Genomic DNA, 10000 nt, shown 5'->3' on the forward strand with positions numbered 1-10000 from the left:
GAACGTTGCATTTCTACTCTAGTTAATATTAAGTTGAAGGAAGTGACGGTCGAGCTTTTTTGTAAAGAAGTCAATCGTGTTGCACTGGATCACTGAATGTGGGAGCTTATTCCATTCTCGCACTACAACGTTGGTGAAGAAAAATTTGGTGCAGTCTGAATTGACTTGTCTATATTTAAGTTTTGTGCCATTGTTCCTCGTTCGCAACATGTCTTCGATCATGAACAATTTTGATTTGTCCACATTCATAAATCCATTAAGTATTTTAAAACATTCGATCAGTTTTCCTCGGAGGCGGCTAGTGATGAGAGAGACTATATAGTGATATGTGTCCGGGATGTGTAAGGATAACTCATAACAACTGTTGGGAGGTTATCTCTCTCTCTCTCTCTCTCTCTCTCTGCTTTTGTTCTCTACTGTTCTCCACTATTTTTTTTACCACCGTTCTCTTCACACTACGTTCCATATTTTCCTTTATTTTTCATTTATCATCATCATCATCATCATATTTTTTCTCTATGTCTTCTTCCTTTCCTTCTTCTTCTTCTTCTTCTTCGTCTTCTTCTTCTCCTTCTTCTTCTTCTTGTCCTCAGAACCAAGCCCTAGTCAACCTTCGGAGGGCTCTGGGTGTGGGCTCCTGGAACATGCTGAGGCTCTTGAGGAATCACTAACTGCCTTACCTAGCGAATGAGCTCAGAAGGCCGGAGATGGGTATAATGGGATTGTCTGAGGTGAGGAGCCCTGACAATGGTGAGATGAGTATATAGATCATATATGGGATACATCCACTACTGGCAGGGTTTATCAGTGGTGCCCGTCTATAACCATCTCCACCCAATTGCAGCCATTTGTTGTTGAGGTCACTCCGGTATAGTACAAGTGAGGCTCAAGCACACCTTAGCCTTCATGTCTCTATTGTAGTGTGCGCTTTTAATGAAATGAGTGACGTTGAAGAAAAAGAGGGTGTTCTTTGCCAAACTCGATTACTTAATAGACCAGTGCCCCCCTCAGGACACACTCATTGTCTTGGGGGACTTTGATGCTACTACTGGCACTGATAGAACAGGCTATGGGTAATGTCTGGTCCCCATGACTCTGGTACCATGAACGACAACCGCTCTTTTCTCCTGAATTTTGTAAGATCCAGGAGGTTGAGAATTGCAGGCTCTTGGTACCAGAGACTCGAGCTGCACCGCTGGACTTTGTATGGCAATGCTGAAGGGCTAGCTAAGGAGATTGTCCACATCCTCGTAAGTACTCGTTGGAGGATCCTTCAGAACTGCAGGGTTTTCCGAAGTGCTGAGTTCTTTTCAACTGACCACAGGCTTGTAGTTACAACAGCAACACTTAGGATTCATGGCAAGTAAAAAAGAATTTCAAGATGTAATTTTACCGAGTTTCATCTTGAGAAACTGAAAGATCAGGCAAGGTGTACAATAAGAAACAGGTAATGCCTCAAGGTGTCTCGTTGGTGCCCGCCTCAGACCGCTTCAGGAGTACCCGCTGCCTGTAGGTGCGTGGAGGGTAGGGGCGTGGGTAGCGGGCGGGGCGGCGAGGGGCGGGGCGATAGGCTGGCTGGCGGGAGTACTCGACCTGGGCGGGACCGTAGGAGGGCTTGAGCAAGTGGACCCGTTCTCCCGCCTTCACCTCGGGGCCGCCACCACCCTCTTCTGCTCCCTCTTCGACTAAAACCTCCGCCTCTTCCAACGCCGCTGCCTCCGCCTCCGCCTCCTTCTCCGCCTCCAATTTTTCCTTTTCTTTGGTTCTCAGGAAGTTACCGAAGTACCCAATGATGGCCCCGATCTGTGGGAGGAGGGGATGTGAGGGAGGAGGAGGAGGAGGAAGAGGAGAAGGAGATGTGAAAGGTGAGAAAGCTGAAGAAGAAGAAGAAGAGGAAAAAGAACAAGAAGAACAAGACTAACAAGAAAGTGAAGAACAAGAATAAGAACAAAAATAACAACAAGAGGAGGAGGAGGAGGAGGAGGAGGAGGAAAAAGGAAACAGGAAAAAGAAATGATGGAGACAAGAAAATGAAATGTTAGGGGATTAAGGGGAGTGAGGGGAGCAGTACCTTCAGGAGCTAGAGGACTGTAAGGGCTGACTCGGGCCGTAGAGCATTCGTTTTTCCTAGCCTCTTCTTCCTAGTCTGTCCCTTGTGGTGGCGTGGTAGTTAAGTAAGCTCCCCTACTGTGCCAATTCTTCCATTCATTTATCTTATTCTCCCCTTCCGAGTCTTGTCATTCACTTCCTCTTTAACTATTTCTTTTCATGTTCCTTCCTTACTTTTCTCTGCCCTTCCGTCGTCCCCGTGTCGTCCTCTTCCTTTCCTGCTCGCTTTCCGTTCATCAGTACCTTTGTTTTCCCCTCCTTATTTCATTTCCATGCTCTCCCGTCCCTTTCATCTCCACCAACCTGTTTCCTTGTGTCCCGTCCATCTCTTCCTTACTTTTCTCTGCCCTTCCGTCTTTCCTGTGTCGCCCTCTACCTTTCCTACTCGCTTTCAGTTCATCAGTACCTTTGTTTTCCCTTCCTTATTTCATTTCCATGCTCTCCCGTCCCTTTCATATCCACCAACCTGCTTCCTTGTGTCTCGTCCATCACTGTTTTTGACCCTTCCCTCTCTAAGTTCAATGGTCATAGCCTCCACCCTGCTTCCTTGTGTCTCGTCCATCACTGTTCTTCTTGTCCCTTCCCTCTCTAAGTTCCCTGCTCTCCCGTACCTGTCACATCCACCACTCTTTTTCCTTTTATCCCGTCCATCATTGTTTTCATCGTTCCTTCTCTCAATTCCTTGCTCTCCCGTCCCTCTCATTTCTTTCTCTCTGCCTTCTTACACCTCCTTCATCATCGCATTGGTTTTCCCTTCCTTAATTTTCTTGCAACCCCGCCCCCCCGTCCTCCCGCGTCGTCCTCTACCCTTCCTACTTGTTTCCTGTCCATCACCGCCTTCCTCTCTCTTTCCTTCCCTTAGTGTCCTGCCCTCCTATCCCTCCCTCGTCCTCCCTCACCCTGCCTCCTTGTATACTGGCGTCATTGTTTTGCTTGTTCCTTCCTTCTCCCGACTCCCTGACTTATTGTCCCTTCCTTCCCCCAGTTCCTTCATCCTTTGTCCCTTCCTTCCCCCAGCTCCTTCATCCCTTGTCCCTTCCTTCCCCCAGTTCCTTCATCCTTCGTCCCTTCCTTCCCCCAGCTCCTTCATCCCTTGTCCCTTCCTTCCCCCAGCTCCTTCATCCTTTGTCCCTTCCTTCCCCCAGTTCCTTCATCCTTCGTCCCTTCCTTCCCCCAGTTCCTTCATCCTTCGTCCCTTCCTTCCCCCAGTTCCTTCATCCTTCGTCCCTTCCTTCCCCCAGCTCCTTCATCCCTTGTCCTTTCCTTCCCCCAGCTCCTTCATCCTTTGTCCCTTCCTTCCCCCAGCTCCTTCATCCTTTGTCCCTTCCTTCCCCCAGCTCCTTCATCCCTTGTCCCTTCCTTCCCCCAGCTCCTTCATCCCTTGTCCCTTCCTTCCCCCAGCTCCTTCATCCTTTGTCCCTTCCTTCCCCCAGCTCCTTCATCCTTTGTCCCTTCCTTCTCTCTTCTTACTCGTTTCCATCCTTGTCCCTTCCTTCCCCAGCTCCTTCATCCTTTGTCCCTTACTTCATTTCCCTGCTCTCCCGAACCTTCCGCTTTCTCCTCCACCCTGCTTACTTACTTTGCGTCCATCACTGCTTTCCGTGTCCTTTTCTTCCCTCATTTCCCTGCTCTCCCGCCCCTCCCGTGTCCTCCTCCACCCTAATTACTTTTTTCCCGTCCCACTGCATTGCTTATCCCTTCCTTCTCTCACTTCCTTGACTCCTCTTCCTCCCTTTCCTCCTCCTCCCTGCCAACTCACCTCTGCAAGCGCTACACCAGCCGTTGCCATTCCGTAGCGAACCTTGTCCCAGTGAGTCTCCTGCTGCAACAGATTGGAGCCGCGGACCTCCAGGCGCCCGGACAGCCCCAGCAAGTCGGTGATGCCCAGGATCTCCAGAATGCCGGGGAGCTCCGAGAGGGGAGGCTCCGAGCTCTCAATCGGCACCTTGAAGAGAGCTGAGGTCGGCGCCATCAGCATCGCCGCCGTCACCGCTGCCAGCAGAAGACGCATCGTGGGGCGTGGGGGTGTTGGGGGCTGCCTGCTGCAAGGGCGGGGCCAGTGGTGGGTGTGTTAACGTGTGTGTTTGTTTGTTTGTGTGGGACTTTGCATGTATGGGAGTTTGTTTGTGGTCGTAGACAGATAGATATAGAAATGATAGTGATAGAGTGATAGATAGGGTGATAGACTGAGAGACAGACAGAGTGATAGACAGAGAGATGGACAGAGATAAACAGAGATATAGGCAGAAAGATGGACAGAGAAATAAATAAATAAATAAATAAAGAGAGAGAGAGAGAGAGAGAGAGAGAGAGAGCAGGATATTAGCACCCCCCTCTCATCTCCTCCCTAACTCTTTACTTTCTGCTCTCACTCCGGCTTTCTCCCTCCGGCTGTGATGTTCTTGTATAAGTCTGTAGATACAGGAGTGGAAAGTGGAGGAGAGAGTGGAGGTGGGAGGTGAAAAGAGGAGGAGGAGGAGGAGGAGGAGGAGGAGGAGGTGGTGGATCAAGAGCAGGAGGAAGGTGGAACGGAAGAGGAGATAAATGACAAGAAAAGAAAGAAGAGAATAAAATGAGGTGAGGTGAAATGAAAGTAGGGGAGGAAGAATATACGGAGAAGGAAAGGTAGAAGTGTAGGTAGGAGGGAGGATGAGGAAAAGGAAGAGGAGGTAAATGGAAGTAGAGGAGGAAGAATATACGGAGAAGGAAAGGTAGGAGTGTAGGTAGGAGGGAGGATGAGGAAAAGGTAGAGGAGGTAAATGGAAGTAGAGGAGGAAGAATATATGGAGAAGGAAAGGTAGGAGGGAGGATGAGGAAAAGGAAGAGTGGAGAAGGAAAGGTAGGAGGGAGGATGAGGAAAAGGAAGAGGAGGTAAATGAGAGGAATAGCAAAAGAGAATAAAGTGAGATAAGATGAACAGGAGGTAGAGGAGGAGGAAAGGAAAGTGAACATTTGTCTTATGATTAAGTAAACAGTTACGATGTGAACCCAAGATTAAGCAAACAGTTACGATGTGAACCCAAGATTAAGCAAACAGTTACGATGTGAACCCAAGATTAAGAAAACAGTTACGATGTGAACCCAAGATTAAGCAAACAGTTACGATGTGAACCCAAGATTAAGCAAACAGTTACGATGTGAACCCAAGATTAAGCAAACAGTTACGATGTGAACCCGACAATAAGAAAACAGTTACGATGTGAACCCAAGATTAAAGATAGGGTTACGGTGTGAACCCAAGATTAAAGATAGGGTTACGGTGTGAACCCAAGATTAAAGATAGGGTTACGGTGTGAACCCAAGATTAAAGATAGGGTTACGGTGTGAACCCAAGATTAAAGATAGGGTTACGGTGTGAACCCAAGATTAAAGATAGGGTTACGATGTGAACCCAAGATTAAAGATAGGGTTACGGTGTGAACCCAAGATTAAAGATAGGGTTACGGTGTGAACCCAAGATTAAAGATAGGGTTACGGTGTGAACCCAAGATTAAAGATAGGGTTACGATGTGAACCCGAGAATAAACAAACAGTTACGATGTGAACCCAAGATTAAAGATAGGGTTACGGTGTGAACCCAAGATTAAAGATAGGGTTACGATGTGAACCCAAGATTAACCAAACTGTTACGATGTGAACCCAAGATTAAAGATAGGGTTACGGTGTGAACCCAAGATTAAAGATAGGGTTACGGTGTGAACCCAAGATTAAAGATAGGGTTACGGTGTGAACCCAAGATTAAAGATAGGGTTACGGTGTGAACCCAAGATTAAAGATAGGGTTACGGTGTGAACCCAAGATTAAAGATAGGGTTACGGTGTGAACCCAAGATTAAAGATAGGGTTACGGTGTGAACCCAAGATTAAAGATAGGGTTACGGTGTGAACCCAAGATTAAAGATAACAGCTACGATGTGAACCCAAGATTAAGCAGATAGGTTACGGTGTGAACCCAAGATTAAAGATAGGGTTACGATGTGAACCCAAGATTAAAGATAGGGTTACGGTGTGAACCCAAGATTAAAGATAGGGTTACGGTGTGAACCCAAGATTAAAGATAGGGTTACGGTGTGAACCCAAGATTAAAGATAGGGTTACGGTGTGAACCCAAGATTAAAGATAGGGTTACGGTGTGAACCCGAGAATAAGCAAGCAGTTACGATGTGAACGAAATATTAAACAAATAATTACGGTGCGGGCCCTGGGTGAAGGAGCGTGGCTTACCGTGAGTGTCGTTGGGGAAGTGTGCGCCAGAGCCATCCAACGATGCTCATTTATACCTATGCTTCCCACCTCCCTGAATAATGTACCCTCCTCCTCCTCCTCCTCCTCTTCCTCCTCACATCTCCCTCCTCCTTCTGCTTCTTCTTCTTTCCATCATCATCATCATCTTCATCATCATATCATCATCGTTATCTTACTTCTTGTCGTCCTCTTCGCCTTCTCCTCGTCCTTCCACGTACAAAAGCTTCCACAAAAAGCGAATGCACGAAAAAGGAGGAGGAGTAGTTTGCTTCGTAATAAAGTACGCTCCCTGCCATAAAAATATACAAACAGGACGCAGAGAAATACGATTCCGTCTATTTGGAAATAACCACAAATAATAAGAAACTAACACTTGCAATTGTATACAGGCCTTCAAAACAACAGGCAGCCGACGACAATGTCCTGTACGGAGAGATTCACCCTCTAACACAAAGCAAAGAAGCAATAATAATTGGGGACTTTAATTGCCTTAACATTGACTGAGGACTGTTGACTGGAAATCAAGAGGGTAACAGGCTTATAGAAATGGTGGGGGATTCGTTCCTCACTCAAGTTGCAACTCAACCGACAACCGATCTGGTATTAGTAAGCGACCCCGACTCCATTCGCGACTGTGAAGTTGGTGAGAAAATTAATGATTGCGATCACCACTTAATCCGTTTTAATGTCGACATAAGTCACAAACTCGTAAATAATTATAATCCGTCAGTGATACCAGATTACAAAACACTGACGGACGACATTCCTATAAGGTGGCGTGATCTATCTGTCGTGGGTTTTTCCATTGACAATTGTATGCCTAATTCGTGGTGATATTAAATAATAATAATACATTGATATCCTACTTTAACAATGATTCAAGTCTTCAAGTACCTGGAAAAGTTCAGTAACGTCGATTATTCCAAAAAATTTGAACTGCAAACCATCTCAATAACTAAAAATAACAGTTTACCCATTCAGTCGAGTCGATGTAACACAGACATTGGAAGGAGTTTCTTTTCAAACAGAGTCATCCGCCACTGGAACAATTTTCCCTCAGAAGTAGTAAATGCGAATACCATCAACTCCTTCAAATATCGAATCGACCGTCATTTCGTTGCGTCAGGAGTAAACTGAATACCGAGGTGCCTTCATTTGCTCCCCAGACCCCATGTGGCTATCGAGCAGATTAATTCACCAAAGCGGGCAACCTTGTAATGAGGCAGTAGGGTTTCTGTTGCCTGTATTTCCATGTTTCCATGTTTTCATGTTTCTCCACCTCCTTCTTCGGCGTCCTCCTCTCTCTTTCCTTTTTTGTTCTTATGGACTGCCGATAGCGCCGGAAAATAAGCTTTCTAAAGGAGCCTGGTGGATGGCCCCAGCCCGTTAGTGGTGCAAGCGAATTTTATTTATACTGACTGTCGTTATATATGACTATTGCTTGGCCCATGCTGGCCTCCGGTGCTCCTCTTGACTGAAGTCGCTGAAGTTAAGGTTGATTGAATATCTGGGCAGCATGAGGGTAATCTTTCGCTACTCGGCGATGGTTGAAAACTGTCAGCGTCTCGTGATGGTACTTGAATCCTGGTCCTTGGAATTACCTCTTCCGAGCGCTGACAACTCGGCCACCGCCTTCCCCTCCTCCCTTTTCCTTGGCCTCCTCTTTTCCTCCTCCTCCCCGTCCTTATTCTTAGCCTTGCCCCTCTCCTCTCCTCTCCATCATCGTCTCCCTTTTTTTCTCTTTTTACTTCATCTAGTCAATTCTTGTCCCCATCCGCATCCTCCTCCACCTCTGCTTTCTTCTCTTCCTCCACCTCGTACTCCTCGTCTATTATCATCATCATCATCATCACCATCATTACTCGAGACACTGGACCTTCTAACCAGCACCCACTCGTCACACACACACACACACACACACACACACACACACACACACACTGACCCAACAAGTTGCAAGTAGTTTATTACTTTAATTAATTTTGCTATTGGCCTACCTCCTATATATCGTAAGCACACACACACACACACACACACACACACGCGCGCACAGAGCCAGAATCGATAATTTCACAGTTTACAAACATTTTTATTAAGAGCGATGCATACAAATAATTTACACACACATGATTTATACATTTAAATAGGGAGGCACGCCTCTACACACACGCAACTTGCTCTGTACATGTCAATTTAAAAAAAAAAAAGTCAACACCATTCACACATACGGTTTGGTGTTACAGGTCCACTCACGTGCCGTCTGAGGGCGCGGCACGTGCGGCTGTCCTGCTCCTGCCCGGCAAAGATCGTCTTCTGTCACAAACTCTTTATTCCCCGCAGCTGAAGGACAACTTCCATTGGTGAGTGTTGCATTTCTTTCAAGGCTTCATGAGATTACATTTGAGTATCTCACTTATTAAAAATATTAAGAAAACTGCCTGCATTCTGTCGTTCATTACTGAATCTTAATGAGGTCTTGTAGGTATTTTGACGACACATATGGAGGTGAGGACAACAGCTGAAAGGATCTATTCCCGCACAATTACCCACTCAGGGTTTTCATTGCAAAACAACTCACCCCTCACCGTGGGCAGCCGTGTGCCGGCCCGAGAGATCTGAGGAGTTTGTAGCGGCAAAGAAATGTTTGCCTGATGAGGGCAAGCAGCAGGGCAGGGGCCGTGAGTGTGTGTGGGGGGTGGGTGGGGGGGGGGGAGAAGCAGAGCAGCGCCGTGCGGGACAGCTGTACTGCTGCTGCTGGCCGAATAGTAATATTTTATGTTTATGTAGGGCCTGTAGCCATGACGGTGCCTGGTGGTCGCCCACAGGCCATTAATGGTATTTTATAGTGGCGTCATTTTTGCTTGGCTCATTATGTCTCTCGGACCTCCACTTGATTCTTTTGTGAGAGTTTCGCTGGAGTACGGGTTGTTAGATGGCCATTAGGACAGCATGTGGGTTGCCTTCGGGCACTCGACTGAAAATTGTCAGCTTGCAGTGGCGGACGGGACTTAAACCCGAGTCATGCAGCAGGACACCGCGCCCGCACGCTGACCACTCAGCCACCGCCATCGCTGGCTGGCTCATATTTGCAACGCCATACCGTATAAATACTGATTTTTCTGCTTATATCGAGTCTCTCTCTCTCTCTCTCTCTCTCTCTCTCTCTCTCTCTCTCTCTCTCTCTCTCTAACGCACACACACACACACACGCACACACACACTCTGTACCCGTGATGTGATGGATGAGGGGGATGGGGGGCAGAGGGGGGGAGCTAAGGTCAGGTTGTGTCAGGCCGCGGCGCTGGTGGCTGGGCCGTGGTGGTGGTGGTGGTGGGTGGTGCGGGGTGAGGGCGGGGGCTGATGGCGGTGACGGGGGTGCTTTGGGGAGGGGGGAGCCCAGCAGTGGCGGGGCGTGGCTGGGCAGGTGCGTGGGGCCTCAGGGTATCGCGTTGGTGTTCCTGGAGGGCGCCGGCGGCAGCAGCGCCTCGAGCTGCTCCACACTGAGGACGCACTGCTGGAAGTGGTCAGCGGCGCACCGCGCGTGTGGCCACCTGAGGGGGAACACTGTGGCCAGCACGCCCTCCTCGGGGGTGAGGCTGATGCTCGGCCTCTCCTGCAGGTGGCACAACAGCTTCTGCAGACAGCCG

The 10000-nt window shown here is 48.0% G+C and overlaps 2 protein-coding genes across 2 annotated transcripts in view; both read right to left on the reverse strand.

Moving 5' to 3' along the window:
* Window positions 1–760: 760 nt before the first annotated feature.
* On the reverse strand, window positions 761–6340 carry LOC127005207 (uncharacterized). Its single transcript, XM_050873910.1, has 3 exons — window positions 6333–6340; window positions 3869–4151; window positions 761–1803 (listed from the first exon to the last, which is right to left on the reverse strand). The coding sequence occupies exons 2-3, from the start codon at window positions 4118–4120 to the stop codon at window positions 1456–1458; spliced, it is 600 nt and encodes a 199-aa protein (XP_050729867.1). The 5' UTR covers window positions 4121–4151; window positions 6333–6340; the 3' UTR covers window positions 761–1455.
* Window positions 6341–8421: 2081 nt separating this feature from the next.
* Window positions 8422–10000, reverse strand: part of LOC127005202 (uncharacterized) — a 33634-nt gene continuing 32055 nt past the window's right edge. The window contains exon 3 of the mRNA XM_050873903.1: window positions 8422–10000. This exon is cut by the window's right edge and continues 620 nt beyond it. Coding sequence (XP_050729860.1) covers window positions 9790–10000 — 211 coding nt within the window. The 3' untranslated portion in view covers window positions 8422–9789.

The sequence above is a fragment of the Eriocheir sinensis genome, chromosome 29 (assembly GCF_024679095.1).
Source record: "Eriocheir sinensis breed Jianghai 21 chromosome 29, ASM2467909v1, whole genome shotgun sequence".
Lineage (NCBI taxonomy): Eukaryota > Metazoa > Arthropoda > Malacostraca > Decapoda > Varunidae > Eriocheir > Eriocheir sinensis.